This window comes from Geospiza fortis, unplaced genomic scaffold (assembly GCF_000277835.1).
Source record: "Geospiza fortis unplaced genomic scaffold, GeoFor_1.0 scaffold165, whole genome shotgun sequence".
Classification (NCBI taxonomy): domain Eukaryota; kingdom Metazoa; phylum Chordata; class Aves; order Passeriformes; family Thraupidae; genus Geospiza; species Geospiza fortis.
In genome coordinates, this window is record NW_005054442.1 from 751,461 (window position 1) to 769,469 (window position 18,009).

The window sequence follows — 18,009 nt, forward strand, 5'->3', positions numbered from 1 at the left end:
GGTTTGATGATATTTTGCATCTGGGATGTACTCCGGACATTTGGTTCATGTGAGATGGGCTTTTGGTATGATACTTGGTATGGTAACAAATGAGTGTGCTGTGCTTTTAGCTTTCTTGTTAACAGTTTGCTTTATTTAGTGTTCTGGTTTAGAACCTGAGCTTCAAAGTTTGCTGAGGTTAAAGGGTGTCTTTTAAGGGACCCTGTGAGTTTTAGTTTTGTCCTCTTTTAATAAGTGTATTTGTCTCCTGGACTGTAGTGGGTACTTGTGTGCATCATAAAAACCCTCCTGCTTTGTGGGTTTTGCTCTGGTAACCAGTTAGTGATAGTTGCTCACAAGTGATGAAGAGATACTAAAATGCCTTTGGAGAGCCAGATATTTGTTTGAAAAGTGGCATTTGATCTATGTAGCTCTCAGCTCTGTATGGAGATGTTTAAAGTCCCGAATTCACATAAATCCATAGAAGTTGAGCACATTGATTTTTGTAAGAAAAGTCTGTATATGCAGATGACATTCACCTCAGCACTTCAGAGGAAGAATTCTTTTGACCTAGACACCACCTTAAGTTCTGCTGAATGTGGCAAAAAATTATCATGCTCACCAAAACCTGTGAGAAATATTCTTGTGTGCTCCTGCTACCTGTGGATTTTGTACAAGTTTTAAGGGCAATGCCAGGGCCAGGAGCCACATGCTGTTTATTGAGCTCAGCTTTACCTAAAAGAAAAAGGTTCCTGTGTGGTTTATTGCTGTTAGGCAACTGAACACCTCACAGCTGCTGCCTCTGCAGTGGGATGGGGAAAGGATTCAGAAGGATGCAAGTTGAAATAAAGACAGTTTAACAGGTAAAGCAAAGCAAAACAGAGAATTAATTCACATCTCCCATCAGCTGGCAGGAGTTTAGCTGTTTTCCTGGAAGAAGCAGGGCTTTGTCTCACACCATGGTCGCTGGGGAAGACAAATGCCGTAATTCCGAACATCCCCATGCCCTTTCTGCTTTCCTCCAGCTTGTGTTGCTGAATGTGATGTGGTGTGGCATGGGGTGTCCCGGGCTCAGCTGGGCTCGCTGTGTCCCCTGGCTGGTGGGGCAGTGTGAGGAGCAGGAGAGGCCTTGGCACTGCTGACCAGCAGCTACAGCACAGGAGTGATACCCACCCTTTTTGTCATGTCCTAGGGTGACATTGTGATGCTTGTATCCCCATTTCTGTGTTCTGTCTATGCTGGATATCATGTTCTGTGCCTTCAAGACTGGCTCTGAAGAGCGAATGTTTTGTTTTGGTTTTGCTCTCAGCTGCTCCCCCACGGCTGGCGGGACACAGAGACAGGGCAGTACATGGTGCTGCTTTTGCTTTTTGCTTTGCTTTTCACTTTTCCCTTTGCTCTTGCTTCTGCTTTGCTCCTGCTTTGCTCTTGCTTTTTGCTTCTGCTCATTAGTTAGCTTAGCTAAGCAGTCCAAATTTTTCCCTGGACTGTTTCTCCTTTCCCTTTTTTGGAACCACTCGAGCCTGCTCCGGACTGGGGCCTGGGAACACCGAGAGTTTGCACCTTGTGGCTGCAGCAGCTGCCCCAACACAGGACTGATAACAGAGCGACCACCCCCAAGAGAGACTTTCTGAATTTGCCATCTTTTCCAGAGTGGTGACAGAGTGGTGTCATCTGGTATTGTTCATTGTGTGTGCTGGGGGTGCTGTGCTGTTAAATAAACAGGTTCTTTCCACTTCTCTCCGAGGAATCCTTCCTGACCTGGCTGGGGGAAGGGGCCATGTGGGTTTTCTTTCTGGAGGGGCCCCCTTTGGAGGTTTTCTCCCAAATGTTCCCTAAATCAGGACAGGTCACAAATCCAGCATGGGGCACCATACCAGCTGCTTTGAAGAAAATGAGCTCTGTCCTAACCAAAAGCAGCAGTTGCCTAAGCTGAGAAATGTGATCACTATTTGGGTATCAGACCAGCTGTCTTGACACTAAAAGCCCTACTCTGGATCCATACATGTAAGGTACAGTTGACCTCATGGTTTGGCATATAGTTTTTTATGTATAACTCGTGACAATCCTAAGCAAATGGCCAAATTTCTATTTCTGCTTAGAGTCTGACTCAGCCTATTTTCTGTTTTTTTCACATTTCAGAAGTGCTGGTTTTGTTACATGAAGATGGGCAAACATTGCAGCCTTGCAGACAGGCTGTTAGGGCTTAGGCACTCTTTGCACTGTTGTTGTCAGGAACCATTTCTATCTGTTTTGTCATTTGCAAGTTCTTAATATTGACCTTGTTGGTAAAGGTGTTGGAATCTACCTCAGGCAGATTTTCTCCTGATGAAAGTTGCCATAGAGGCAACTCTGACAGATTCATTTCTGCCTTTTGTGGGGCCACTGTTGTGTCACAGAATGGGTCCAGTCCTCTACTTTGTGTCAGTAAGAATGATTTGTTTTAGCTTAGTGCTTAAGAAATTCTGATAAAATGAATGGATAAGTTTGTAGGAAACTGAGGAGTGTAATCTATTTTGTCACAAAAGCCCTGCACAGGCAGATAATATCTCTTTGAATTCAGCCTTAAACACAATTGATGTGTGGAGAGTAAACCCCCAAAACCTGACAGTGAAAATGTGCTCTTGTGACCATCTCCACTTGCATTTGTGTAGTTTCCTCCTGTTTGTTAGTTACTTTGAATTTTTCTTGAATGAAAAAAAGAGATTTTTAAAACAGAATTTTATTTAGATGGATTTTTATTTTTAAATTTAGATTTGTTATTTGGAATAATTAAAGTGAAAAATAGAGTACATTAACTTTGTCTCTGATTATACAGGAAAATCAATGAAATCATTTGGGTGACAGACCTTGAAGAGAATGTAAACTGAGCATGCACTCTTGAGTCTTTTACCTGACATATGCTATTACTGGATACCTATTTTTTTCTCACAAAGCTGAACAATAACTTGATTAAATGGTTGGCAGTTACTATTGTATATTCAAAATTTAATAAGAAGAGGCTTCCTTCATACCCCGAGATTTTAATCTAAATTGCTTTCCTCTGTTGAATGATTGTGAACTCCTATACTATAGCAGAGGAGATAGCACCAAAAAAAAAAATCAAAATTTCCCTCAGGAAGTTTATTTTTCTGAAATAAAACACTGGAAACTGAATGAATAATTCAGTTGAAGTTGCTCCAGAGCTGAATACATGTCAAGTAATGCATCCTATCTGTAAACACTATCAAGAAAATCCAATCACATTGGTATTGACACATTTTCATTGGGAAGCATAGAGAAAATGGGTTGAAAGAGAAATACAGAAAGATATCTTTATTTTAAAAATATTTATTTTAAGTATTTATTTTAAAAATAAATTCTTGCTCTCTTTGGAAGTATAAAGACAAATGCCAATACTGTATCTGAAAGCTAGGATTGAAAGAGAAAATGGGTTGAAAGATAAATACGTAAAGATATCTTTCTTTATTTTAAAAATATTTAAGTATTTATTTTAAAAATAAATTCTTGCTCTCTTTGGAAGTATAAAGACAAATGCCAATACTGTATCTTAAAGCTAGGAACTGATATAAGCAATCAATTTCTCTATGCAGGTGGATTCAGAGAACACATTGGAGAAACTTTTTGAAGCAGCCGGTTATTTTTATCCAATGGGCTGTGTTAGGAGGCCTCATTTGCTATTTCAGAGGTGTACTGTGTTTTTGCAGGCTCAGCTGGGGATGATAGCAAGGGTCAAAGGTGGTCCACACCTCTGCAAATTGGATTAGGGAAAAGATTGATGCAAAACACAGGGAACTTCCTTCTCTGCCTTTCTTTACGCAAGTTGAGGGTGCTTCTCTCAAAGACTGCCGTGAACAGAAGTTTTCTATGCCCTTCAGTGTATTTAAAGGATCTGAAGATCCAGATGGATGTATACAGGGTAATGAATAGTTGCAGGAGAGTGTAATTTTTGAGCATCAGGCTTTGAATTGCAAAAATCTGTTTTGATGATTCACCCTGATGTCAGGAAGGGCTCCTGTGCAGCTGTTGGAGGGGCCTTTAGAGAGTGAATAATTTACTGTAAGATGAATCACACCCTAGAAACACTTATGTCTCTTCATTAAATGAGTCTAGAGGACTAGCTCCACTGTAGGTATGAACTTTTGAGACATTTAAAATTGGGTGTGATGAATTCAACACCTGTTCTCTACATGGAAATTTAAAGCTTCCCTCTCGAGGAGGGATCCCAAACAAAGGATCCCCATGGCTTTTATACCCTCACAGTCTAAATCTCTGTTTAGAGCCTGTTTATTGCAGTTCAGGGCTGTGTGTGTTCACAAATTTCAGAGAATATTCTGAGTTGGGAGGGACTCACAAGGACCAGAGTCCAGCTCTTTAATGAATGGCCTGTGTGAAGATCAAGCCCTCAACTTCGGTGTTGTTTAGCACCATGCTCTAACCAACTGAGATAAAGGAATGTTCCTATTTTAGTAACCCACTGTATTTTAGACACAGAAGAATTTGAAAATATCATGATTTGGTGTGCTGGTCTGTAGTGGCTGCTGAGTTGCAGTCTATTTTATGGTTCAGAATTTTAGGCTGTGGTGCCTCCTGATCAGTCCATGTTGGCTGATGTATCCTAATGTGAGCAGACATGTAGTTTATTTTCAAAGTTTATTTTCATGTTCTGCTAAATACGTCAGCAGTTTCAAAAATGCATCTGGCATGGCAAATACTGTATGTATGATGTAGAGCTGCACCTCCACAAAAGTGGAAATAAAATGCTTATAAAAGTTGTGTGTAAGAAAGCATCTTCACTGCAAGAGACAATTCTATATCATGTTTTTTCCAGAGGGAGTGGGACCCAGTATGAGAGGCAGTTCAGCTTCAGTCATGCCCAGTCTAAAGGCTTAGATCTTGGGCAGAGACACTGTCTTTGTGATGTTGGTTAATCTGTTTGTGTTTAAGTCTACTCCTGTATAGAATGAGGGTATTTTCCTGTTCCACCATTCTATATTAGATTTATACCATTTTACCATTGTATATTTACACATTACAAAGATGCTAAAAATAATTTATATTGAGTTAATTTATATTGATTAATCTGGAGGGGTAAGCCTGAAAGGTATTTTATTTTTTGTTTTGTTTTGTTTTATTTATCATCATTTATTGCTACATATTGAGTACATGGAAGGGAGTTGTCTCCTTGTCCAACAGAGCTTGATTTCTAGAGAAGTTCTCCGTCTATGCAGAGCAAGATGTGTGTGTGTGTGTGTGTGTATTAGGATGCAAATATTTAAATATGTCTCCTTTCAGGAATACACTGATTACTTAATAGAGTCTCTATTTTCTGCATATTTTCTTCATTATGGCAGAGATGCATGTTTGAAATGTGTCCTTGAGAGAGGTGGTTCTGATGATTGCACAAGAATACTTAATAAATCAAAGCATGCAGACAGCGTAGAGATATAGATAGAAAACACAAGAATAGTTGGGTATTTGGTGATTAACAGGTGTATTAAGAGGTGTATTTCTTACTGTATTTTGCTAAATGGATCAGTGGTTACTGAATGTATTCTGAGCATGAACATTTCAAGACAGTAGGATTGTTCTATTACCCTGGTTTTATAGTTTAACTTCTTTGAAATATGTTGGTGTAAAGTAGGGGCAAATCAAGCTTTCTCTTGGAAAGTGACTGCAGCAATCATAAATCTGGAAGCCTGGAGTTTGTAGTAGAGCTTCCATTAACCTAGAGACCTGGGTCTCCTCATGTTGGAGGGGCTCTTCAGTCTGCAGCAGTTTTAGTGACCACAGCTCCCCTGAGTCTTCTTTCTGAGCGTTCCTTTTCTTGTGAAGTGTATTGTGCATTTCTGTGTGTTGGCATCGAAGCCAAATGTGCTGGAAACTGGTCTCCAAGGAGCTCTAGACCAGCACTTCATAAGCTGAAGTGTATAATTCAGCTATTCACATGCCAAATACAGAATATTGGTCACATGGGTAAAAAACCAAAAAAGGTGGCACACCTCAGCCCAGAAAGGCAAGTAAGGGAAAGTGAGTGATGTAGAAGCTTAATGTGGATATTTTGTTTGTTTGGGGTTTCTTTGTTTTAATTTTTTTTTAAACTGATGTGCTTTTCCACCTTTTCATTTCCCAAGAGTATAGAGAGGCTTACAGGAGAGTAGCAATATGTTGTTTGTATACTTGCCAGGCTTTTTTTTCTGATGATGTTTAACAGTATACAATAATAAAGTAAATTGACATAGTTTGTAAATCAGATGGTGTCAACCAAAACATCTTTTGGCATAAAAAAGATAATCAAGGACTGATCTGCATCTCATGCTCTCTTTTGACACCTAAGCCTGTTACTTCATAGGCAGATCTGAGGGAAACAAACCAGCCTTGTTGACAGATGTGGAATAAGGTACAAACTAACCTCGATGAACCCCTTGATTTAAGGTAAATGCCTGTTTCAGAAATGCAATTTGAATTAGAGTAGAACAGTAGAGGAATATGGGGAATCTTGAGCTTTTGTGTCTTAAGGATGGCTCTTTGTGAAGAGACTGGAAAGAAGGTGACTACAGCCTGTCCACATCAGCTGAAAGAGAGTTAAATCATCAGAAAGGACAAGATAAGCCGCATTAGCCTGTCTCTGATTTGTCTTCCTAACTTGCAATTGTTGAACTGTCATAGAACAGTGTCAGGTTTTGATTTTTTTTATATGCAATTGCAGATAGATCTTGTGGAGTTCTTTTATCAACTTTAACTAGGCCAGGTGAATAAAAATCAAATATTCTTCAATAAGTAGTGTTTTTGAATCTGGTCAGCACTGGGATTTTATATAATAGGAGAAATGAAGTTATTTATTGGATATTGTTTAGCCTTTTCAGGAGATGAGGAATTTTCCTGTGGGGGCATTATTAACCAAAATCATGAATAAAGCTATGCTATATATATAAAGATAAATTCCTCATATAATAGAGCAGTTCAGTGCACATGCTCTCAAGGAGTTCATGCTCAAGGACCATGTCAATTCTTTGTTTCTCATTCAGTATTTTGCTGCAGTTTTGCATTTGTGTAGTTCAATTTTGCATGAGGTATGACAGAAAGCTTCTACTTATACTTTAAATTATTGATAGGGACAGTGCATGCAAAAATCCTGTAATTCTCAAAACATGCTTTAAAAGAATATCAGCTTGTTCTGCTGTTTGGGCCGGTAAAACAGCTCAGCATGGTAATTTTATAGATAGACCTAATTAAATACTAGAGATAGAATTTTCCTAGAGCTCTGAATGCATCATATGCATGAAATGTGATGAGTTAGGGGTGATGATAATTATAATAAACTTCAGCAATGAAATTATGAATATTACAAGAAGTCTGACTCCTGTACTCACATTCTTCAGCTGTAATTTTCATATTTTTTGTTCTTATGTTTGAGATGTTTCTTGTTGTTTCTTAAAAAAAAAAAAAGTAGTGTTAGACTTTGGTTTTGTTATATATTGCTTCTATTTCATCTTGAGAAATGGTTTCCTCCTTTTTTGGATAAGCAAAAGTGGGTGGGATACAGGACTCTGTACTTTAACATAACTTTGTAGATCTTTCTAGAAGTTTTTCAATACTGGGATGTTATTCTAGGCCTCTGGAAATAAATGAATTTTCCAGTAGTGTGATATGGTGGAGTTGACACTGGGACACCAGGTGCCCAACAAAGCCACTCCATTACTGCCTTGCTCAACTGGACAAGGGAGAAAAGAAGATAATGGAAGGCTTGTGGGTCTGGATTCGGGCAGGAAGAGATCACTCACCCTTTACAGCTGAGGGCAGAACAGGAAAATGAGTTTAATTTGTTCAGTTAAATCACAGTAAGGCAATGAGAAGTAAAACCAAATACCTTCCACCCACTCTTCTCTTCTCCCTGTGCTGTGATGGTGTTCACAGGGGTTTTCGGATTGGGGAAGAGATGAGGAGCTGACTCCATGTTTCAGAAGGCTTGATTTATTGTTTTATGATATATATTACATTAAAACTATACTAAAAGAATAGAAGAAAAGGTTTCATCAGAAGGCTAGCTAAGAATAGAAAGGAATGATAACAAAGGTTTGTGGCTCAGCTCTCTGTCCGAGCCAGCTGGGCAGTGATTGGCCATTAATTACAAACATCCAACATGGACCAATCACAGATGCACCTGTTGCATTCCACAGCAGCAGATAAGCATTGTTTACATTTTGTTCCTGAGGCCTCTCAGCTTCTCAGGAAGAAAAATCCTAAGGAAAGGATTTTCCATAAAAGATGTCTGCGGCACTGTGCTTATTTCACTCCTGATGTTCCTCTGCCTCGTCCCCACAGATGGCACAGAGGGGATGGGGAATGGACCTCCAGGGGGGCACCTGCCTCCCCATAGAATCTCTGCTCCTGTGCTGGAGCATCCCCTCTCCCTCCTCCTGCCCTGAGCTGGCTGTCTGCAGAGCTGCTCCTCTCACGTGTTCTCAGCCCTCTCCCTGCATGGAATTGCTGTTGCTCAGTGACTTTGCTCCCTTCTCAAAGGGTTATTCCAAAGGTGCTGCCACCACCAATGATGGACTCAGCCTTGGCCAGCGCCGGATCCATCCTGGAGCCAGCTGGCACTGGCTCTGCCGGACATGGGGGATGTTTCTAGCAGCTTCTCTCAGAAGCCACCCTTGTAGTCAGTACAAACCCAATACCCATGGCAACTTGCAACATGAAAAATCACTGATTACACTTGGTGAGCCTCTGGCAGAAACACGTGGAGTGTAATTGTGAAGAGAAGTTCACTTGATCGACTTCTGTGTCGCCCTGATTTTTTACGTTTTTCTAAGCCTTCTGATGTTTACCTTCTTGTAATGAACTTTCTCACACACGCTTTCTGTAAATAACTCATTGTTTTGCATTCCTTTATGGAGGAGGAGAGAGTTGATGGACTGTTGGCCTGTCCAGTGTCATTGGAGAGGTGGCACTGTCACCCTCCAATCCACTGTCACTCTTGGAAAACTATAGATGTTGGAGTCAGAAAATAAACTTCCCTCTTTTCTTCACCTTGAGAACAGTGGTGTGCGCTTGTGTTCTTTCGTGTCCTATAGCGACACTTCTGGTTTTCTTTGGTGGCTGTTTTTCAGGTTTGTTTTAAAGCCATAGCTTTAAGGAAAGAAACACAATTTGACCACAGATAATTTCACCTCTTTAAGCTAGGGGTTTTGGCAGACTCAGAGTCTCTTCTCTTGGCTGTCACACTGCTGTGATTGCAGAGCAATGCATTCTCCCTGTAAACTGGACAGTAATAGAAATAGATTTCATCATCTCCTCCATAATTCTTATTAAGCATGCTATTTTTGTTGTGAAGCAGGAAGTTCATGGCTCCCTCTGATGTGACATAGCAATGTGAGAACCCAGGATCAGTAACTCTGGCCTTGAATTTTTCATGTTCTGGAACGGTGATCTCATTGTAGCGGTCTGTGTTCCTGGAAAAGTTGTTATGGAAACTTCATTATGGCTTTTCTAAAAATAAACAAAACCCCAAACAAAACCTGTTTAGAACTCCAAATACTTTGTGGATTTAAAAATTGTGTTACAGCAATTTATTCATCAGTTAATTTTAGAAATTTGGTGTGCAGATTGCTGCAGTCATGTGCAAGTTTATGCAGTACATAAAGGTTGTTATGGACTTCATATTACTTGCTGTCACTGTTAGACACCAGGCATGCATAAAGAGGTTCCATTCTGTGCCAGACCTGTGCTGGTGACCGACACAAGGTGGATGTGCAGAAAAGCCACCGCACGTGAGCACCCAGCCTGAGGAAATGCAGTAACAAGGGGAGAAAGTTCCATGTGCAAGGAGGAACAACACAGATGTAGAGGGGGAAAAAAAAGGGAGTGGAGTGGCATAAAGTTCTTTTGTGAAGTCTGTTCAAAATTCTAACCAGTCTGAAAGCCTCAAGGGGTTGTTGGATTTGGTTGGATCTTGTGTGTGATTGCACTTTTTCTCTAGGGTAGATTTTAAAAGACATCCCTAGATTAAGATGGTCCTATTTGATTTTTTTTTACCCTACTGTGGTGGATTCTGGTGCTGTTATTTCTTTAGTCTAGCGCTGCACAGCTGCACAAGGAGAGTTTCAATTTTATGGAGTCTTCATATATCTGTGATTTTATTTTTTTTTTTTAATTTTAAAGTTGTAATATACTTTCTTCACCACAATCAGTGACAAATACTGTGTTTAATGAAAGTTTTTAGAGGTTTTATTTTTGGTTCTCTTTTTCATCTTTTATTGTTACCTGATTTTATCAAGGAAGTTTTCAGAGGAAAGAGAAAATTCAAGTAAATGCAATGTCTTCCCTCTACAGGATTTATGAACGTGTCATTGATCCCCCAGAAACGAATTTGACACCTGAAAGCAATTTATGGCTTGGACAGAGAAACAGGAAACATGGTTTCTTTAAGGTAAGCAGATATGAAATGGCATGTGAGAGAGGAAATTAATAATAGTCAACAAGGTACTTCCAATCAGTGGGTTTAGGTTCATGAAACATGATATGCATGAAATTTGGTAGGAACTGTGGGCAGTTTGTAAACAGCTTGTTTACAAGGTGAAAGTTTCTGATATTTATTCCAGTTTTGGCTAACAAGGCACAGTATGAGTGTTGATTGTGAAAGGAGTCCACAGAGCAGCAAGAGGCCAATCTGCCTATCCTCAATCTGGGCATGGATTTGTTGCCAAGGTGATTTACCACCCGCTCAGTTTCCATGTGAAGCTCTCAGCTCCTGAGACAATTTTACAATTTGCCTCTTTTCTGAGGATGTCCCCAGATTTCCAACAAGCTAGGACAATTAGGCCGAGCTTGTTTCAGCATAGGAGCTAGCAATTTTAGTTGTGAAACAGAGGTAAAAGCCAACTTTTGACTTAAATGTTAGTCTGAGGGTTGCTCTGAACCTACAGTGCATTTCATCCTCCAGCAGCTGAGCTGTCAGTGTGAAGTGAAATTGATAGTATTATTTTATCCTACAGCTGTTGGTTTTTTACCTCAGCTGCTTCCCACTATTCCACAGATGGTAAACATATGTTTATAGCTACATCAGAAAAGGAAGAAGTTATATTGGAGTCCCTGTCTTAAATTCTTATTTTATGCAGGCAGTCAGAGCCTCAGAACTCTGGGATATTATATGTTTGTAAATTAATATTTCTACGTGCTAACACTTTGGAAACAGCAGGGTAGCTAATGATATGCTAATGAGCTGACCATTTTTATTGATCATAATGAAAGCCGACAAGTGCCTTACTTTGCTTTATGTTTGCTTGAATATTTTACTAACTTTCTTCAGGGCAGAAATATAATTGGTTGTGGTTTTTTTATCCTGCTTGAGAGTTCCAGAAATCTTACTTTTTTTACGTTTCTCGTTTCAAAAACTTGGGATTTTGCCAGTTTGTAAAGAGTACACATCTCTTTCCATATATTTATATGCTCAGCAGGATTTCCCTTTCTTTTCCAGAGCAATTTGTTTCACTGTTTTAGCATATAAAAAAATAGATATATTTTCCTTAATGTAAACAGAGATCTGCAGGGAAATAAGAGCATTAAAAAAGAATTAGCATTTTTGTATGTGTGTTGGAGCCATGAAAATGTGTGTAAAAAAAAAAAGGAAAAGCAAGCTCGTTGCGTGAATAATTTTTTTTTGTACCTTTTGCTGTTGATCTTGATACTGTTCATTTCCTTACCTCACTACTCTTTCCAGTAAATTGTGCCTATCTATACCTGTGATCTTCACCTTTTGTGCCTCCAGTTCTCAACTCCGTCCTGCCACAGCAGGGAGGGCTAGAGGAAAGGGGGATGGAGAGGGAACAGCCTGGGGTTTGAGAGAGCCTCGGTGGGGACCCTGAACTGGGCAGTGCCATTCCCAAACCAGGACTGGTGGCTAAAGTGTGGCAGGAAGGATGGGAATAACAAGAGTCAGAGCTGGTGGATGACTTATTTGCTGTAAGCATCTGTGGTGTGAGGTGTGGAGCACTGGCCATGATGTTGCCTGGCTTGTCCATGGGGATGTGATGCCTAACCTGTGTTTGATCCCTCGTGTGCCCCTCTCAAGGGTCTGCAGTGGGGGAGAGGGATCAGATTACTTTGTTGCTGACCTGTGTGATATCTGCTTGATATCACATCTTGATATCTCATTGCCCTTGGTAACATCAAGGGCAGTGAGAGTTATTTTGGATGTTCAGTGTTGTTCTCCTACCCTTACCTCGGGTTCTTCTGTGGGGAGTCCATTAATAATCATATCTAGTCTGTGGGCTAAAGCAGGGGAGGGGGATGGCTTTCCACAGCTTTTCACCCCCTTTTCCTCCTTCAGGCCTGTTAAAACAGCTTTTGAGAATTTGTAATTTCATTTGGATGTTAAGGAAAGCATGTTCTTGTTGCTGTGTCTGCCATGTTTTCTCAGTATGGTCCTACAGTACCGTGTTTAGAGTCAGGACAGAGATTTCTAGGAGTGTCATTCAGAGAGGGGGAATAATCATGAGTGTTGTGGAATGTGGGAGAAATTGGGCTGGTATTTAGAGAAATTCTCTGCTCCAGAGTTTTGGGAGTTCGCTCCTGGACAACTACAGGACTCCGATGAAGTGACAGTACTTGCGAGAAGAATGCTGGTGGTGACTCCAGACTGGAGCAACTCAAGCAAAGGCAAACCCCTCCAAAGAACTGTTTTTGCTCAAGGACCTGGGTCCACTTGGTGGGTAATGCAGAGAGACAGGGAAACACAATGTGTACCACAAAGGGATTTGATTTTTGGATAAGAACAGTCTGTGCTGTTGAACTGTACATATAATATTGGCTGCTGCATGGCACTGTCCCTGTGTGCCACGGCTGCCATGGGCAGTGAGTATGGGCTGCTCCTCACACACCAATCTGAGCTCCTGGGGCAGCAGCCAGCCAGCAGCACAGCAGCCCTCCTGTCCTGGGAGACACCTAGGGTGGGTAGAACCCACAGCCATGGACTGAATGAACTCAACAGACACCTTGGAGGGATGGCCATGGACTATGGAAGTGATACCTGTGGTTGTGTATATGTCTGTGTGGTTGGAAGGTGTAGGATCCAGGTGGGACATAAGTGTTATAGAATAAGGGGGTATAGAAAATTAAGGCTGTTGTAGTTTATGAATGGTTTCCCCCGATTCAGTACCCCTCACCAAGACTCTCTCAAATCACACCTTGCTCTCTCTCACTCCTCCTTTCCTTCCCCCTTCCCACTGTGGTGGAATGGAGTTCAGAATTAGAGGCACAAAAGGTGAAGATGATGGGTAGATAAGAACAATTTACTGGAAAGAGCAATGAGATAAGAAAATGAACAGTAACAGCAACAATGTAATTAACAAAAGATACAGGAGAATAAATTATTTACACATTCCTGATAATAGATAGTACTGGATGGCTCCTTCCTCCACATTTTCTTGAGCATAAGGAACTCTTCCTCCATGGAAAAGAGTTTTTCCCCGGCCTCCTGCAGTGGTGTGAGTGCTGTAGAATAATTCCCATGTCCCAGCCATGCTCTTTCCTGGCTACTGCAAAAATTAACCCTGTGCTGGACAGAGCAAGGACAGCCAGGCAAACCCAGGGTTTGTTCCAGGGCTAAGGGCTGATGATAGCCATTATCATCAGGTTAGGAAGCTGAAGAAAATGCAACCAAAGGGAGAAAAAGATTGATGCCAGATATCTATGGAACACTCTCTAGGATGGATCTGATTGCTAGCAGGATCAGAATTATCTGCAAAATTTGTTTTATTGCTGAGGAGAACCCTCCCCCCTAAGGGTCCCTCCAAAGAGCTAGTGCAAAAATGAGCTTATTAATGCCTTGGTGAGAAGGTGATTTATGTTGCTAGACAGTAGTTTTCATAACTACTAGAGCAGCCTCTATTGATCCTGCTTGTGCCTGGGGATTGTATAGGAGGTGCCTGAGAAGCATATTGGTGTTTTTATTGCACAGTATTGTGTGTATAATTGATATAGTCATATGACTATAATTATATTTATAATTATATATAAATATATAATTTTATATATAATTTTATGTACATATATATAATTTTATAAATATAAAAATTTCTCTATAAAAATAATATATACAATTTTATATTATAAGAGCAGCAGGATGCTGATGGAGTGGGGATCTGGGCTGCTGGCATGGCTTTGCCAGGGCACAGGAGTTTCAGGCACATCTGCTGGTGCCACCATGTAGAGCCTTCCCAGCCCTGGCCAGTGCAACTTGCACAGCTGTGTGGATGATGTTATCTCTGTGGGAGAAGTGGGTTTTAAACAGGATGAAAGGCAATGGAGGAAATGAAAACACACAAGTGGGGAGCTCATGGAATAGATGAGCCTTTTCACAGAATGCAGGAGGACTGTTCCATGTGGTAGATATCTGAGAAGTGCAATTCACTGGGCTTTTTGCATTATGTCCTCATGGGATGGGCTTGATTTTTAGTGCTGCAGAACCTGAATTTCATCGTGTAGCTGGGAATCTGCCTGCACCAGAGGAAGGCTCTTCAAGCTAGCAGGTCCTGATGCTGAGCTGAAGCTTGGAATGTCATTAGCCAAATGTTTTTATTGATAACATAAAGGTCATGTCTGCTTGGGAAGGGAAAAACTGGAAAGATTTTGACCAATGACATCACACTGTTAAGACCAAATCCATGCTCTTGGCAGCCTAGACCTAATGCTGAAGCAGGAATAACCAGAGTTTTTTCATATTTGTTGCAATAATTATGGCTGTAATAAGTGTTTGCCTACAATGAAGTCTTTCTATTAAAAAAAATACATCAGCAAAATTTCTGCCCTTGGAAAGTTTACTTCTATGTTTGATCATAATAATTCATTTTCAGATGTTATATGGACCTAGAAGTCATCTGTGTTAGTGAAGTTCATATTCATATGTTATTACATGGTAATATGCTTTCGTGTAGCCAGAAATTAAGACACATAAAATAGTTGTGTTTCCTCTTCAGGCTATGTCTAAATGCAAATCTGTCCAAAAGACAGTTGAGCAATGTGACTCTGATGCAACAAACACATTTGAAGATGAACCTAAAAAAAAAAAAGGCTGAAGAAAAAAATCACTTCTTTCTGGAGGGTGTCTCATTAGCTAGGCAATATGGTGTGGTGGAACTCTGTAATCTCATTTACTCTTGGCTGAGCTTTTCACTGCAGAGGCTTAAGTGTTGAAGTATATTTTTATGCCTCACCTTCTAATTTCTCACTGATGACTGCTGACAGAAAGTGTGTAAAATGGCTTTCAGGATGTTCCATTTCCAGTCAATAAGTATTACTTATGGTTTAATTATTCTCATAAGTGAAAAGGTTAATAAATGTATATACTGCTGCAAGAAAGACAGGGTGATCTGATTATCTCTGTTAATATTTTCAGTTAATATTTGATAATGAGACAGTAAGCAGGAAACAGTGCTTGCTGATTACATTCTGCTCTTTTAACAGATGAGCATGTAAATGTGACTTGCCAGGCTTTAAGGACTGTTTGAGGCCTCTATTTATGGGTGGCATGTGAGTGCATGTGGCATATGGGTGACATGTGAGCAAGTGGCGATGTCCTTGCCCTGCAAAATTCACCCTATTGCAATTTAACTGAAAATTAAAGCACAGTCTGGCAAATCAGTAATTTAATTAGACAATAACTGCTGCCATGATAAATTTCTTTTCATTGTAAAGAAATTTTTCTGTCTGTGAGGAGGTAGAGCTGTGTCACAACATGTGATTAGCAGTCAGGGGAGGTGCAAATGTCAGCACTAAAGGTCCCTTGATTTCCCTTGCTCCTGTCCCTTAGTGGCCATGACATTATTAAAGCAGTGGATCCTGTGAGGTAAGAGCATTGCACAGCCACAGATGCAGCAAATGCTTCATCCTGAGCTGAAGAGAACAAACCCAAGCATCAGCATTTTCTGCACTGTCTGAAGAGTCTGGGGTGCTTCAGGGCCCAGGTGTGCAGGGGCACTGGGCATCTGCTGCCTCCCCTGGGGCTGTCCTTGCAGGGCAGGCACTGACCTTTAGGTCCTGCTGTCAGGCCTGCTTTGGTTCAGGAGCCCCAGAGAAGCTGCAGTGCCCTGCTGCCAGTGCTGCCCAGGGCATCTCTGCCTGCCTGGGCTGGATTCTGCCTGGTGGCACCGTTACCCCACTGCCTGCTGAGATACAGAGCTGGGGGGGCTTCATGGAATCAAGTGTGAACTTACATCTGGCACCAGGTGCTTGTCTTTTCAGTGCAGTCTTACCTGGTTAAAAAAAAAGATAAAAGAGTTTTGCTGTGTTTTATTTTGTCTTTTGGAAAAGTGTGTCATTGGCTTGAGCGATGGATATTATTGCACTGCTTTTTTCGGCAGGCTCACCCCACTTAAAGGGTTTAAGCAGCTTATATTTGGTGATTACAAAAGAGAAAGCAGTGTTATCACTGTAATGTTCCAAGCACACAGAGACATAGGAGGAGTTCTGTTTTGTTCACCTTCAGTAGAGTAAGCTGGTAATTTCTTTTGTATCCACTGAAGAAATGACTTGTGAAAGAGGTTGTACAGATTGAAGTGAATGTTTGTAATCTGTATTACCACTTTTCTCTTCTTTTGCAAAGGGTGTTATTCAAGATGTGAAAATCATCTTTATCCCTAATGGATATATAACACAGTGTCCTAATCTGAATCGCAGTAAGTAGCAATCTTTTTATTGTCTCTAGTTTAGATTTTTCATACAGATTGTTTCTCTGCTTTAAAAATAATACTTTCAGGCTTGTTATTTTTGCATGTGCTGACTTCCAGAAGGCAAGAATTCTGTATAAACAGATTGCATTTTATGTTCAGATAAATCTAGTGTGATAGATTGTTGTTTATTTATGGGTTATTGTGTCTTTCCTTCTTTTCTGTTCTTTTTAATCTTTCTCTATTGAGCATGCCCAACCTGCAGTGATTTCTTAAGTCTGGTGCAAGGAATCATGGATTTGCAAGAACTCCTGGCAAAAATGACTGCAAAAGTAGGTACCTAAGCTTTGTTTTAGTTACCCCTTTCCTTCCTTTCCTTCCATAAGACAAAGATGAAAGTATTTATTCTAGACGCCATTTCTTATACCATGAAAATGATTCTAAATTTTCATAGTAGAGCCAATTTTTTTCTTGCTGTCTGCAGTAGTCTTATGAACATAGCACCATGGTTGTTTCTTAAGCTCAATAATGTTTCTGTTGTCTGCTTTATTATTTGTCAGGTAGTGACAAAATACCCAGAGTCTGATGTTTTTGTAAGAAGCCTTAGCTTGATTTCCCTTTTCATGTTGAGGGATAAATGCAGAAACAAAAGAGTGAAACCCCTCAGCAATTTCCTCACCATGTGAAGCTGTCAGAGGGGGAATGTTTTCTTGTGGGAAGTCCTGTGAATGGTGTAGTCTCCTTGCTGGGAATTGAAATGAGGCCCCAAAATGAAAATGCCTGTGAGCCTGCTGACTGTGCTGCCCTTGATAGCACCTTTGATCAATGGATTTTATCAATGTTTTTATCAGTTTTCATCAGCTCCAGGTGATGGGGTGTGTGCTTGGGTTTGTGGTTTTTTTCTTTCTTCCTTTCCCCCCCAGCTTTGGATCATGAATAGGGTGAATGGGAATCTATAATGTTGGGGATTTTTTTCTTTGTTTGTTTGAAATGTTGGAAGTTTTCTTTAGGTTCTGCTCCTACAATACACAGGCAACCTCAGTGTTAAGCCAAGGCCGTTCAGCAAGGCCGTGCTGAAGTTTTGGAGTAGGAAACTGTGTTTTAGAGGTGACCAAACCCCTGATCTGTGTTAAAGGGAGAATCTGAACACTATTTGAGGTTACTGTTGATGAACAATCTGTTTGTGGTAGAGGGATGTTAATTGTCTCTTTTGAAACAGCACTCACATGTTGCTTACTTAGATTTAAGTGCAGATGCAACCAACCTGCAAATGCCCTTACTCCCAGTGTAGTTACTATAGGAATTTCCAAACCAGGATTTGCCTAGCAGTGCTGCTTGTGTAAAAAAATGGTAATTTTTAATG

At 40.5% G+C, this 18,009-nt stretch overlaps 1 protein-coding gene across 2 annotated transcripts in view; it reads left to right on the forward strand.

The window, feature by feature from the left end:
* NELL1 (neural EGFL like 1) overlaps window positions 1–18,009 on the forward strand; it is a 298,387-nt gene that overhangs the window by 45,782 nt on the left and 234,596 nt on the right. For both annotated transcript variants that reach the window (XM_014309619.2, XM_031062241.1), the window contains exons 4-6: window positions 10,315–10,411; window positions 16,583–16,655; window positions 16,896–16,978. In XM_014309619.2, the coding sequence (XP_014165094.1) occupies window positions 10,315–10,411; window positions 16,583–16,655; window positions 16,896–16,978 (253 nt within the window). The remainder of the gene's footprint in view (window positions 1–10,314; window positions 10,412–16,582; window positions 16,656–16,895; window positions 16,979–18,009) is intronic.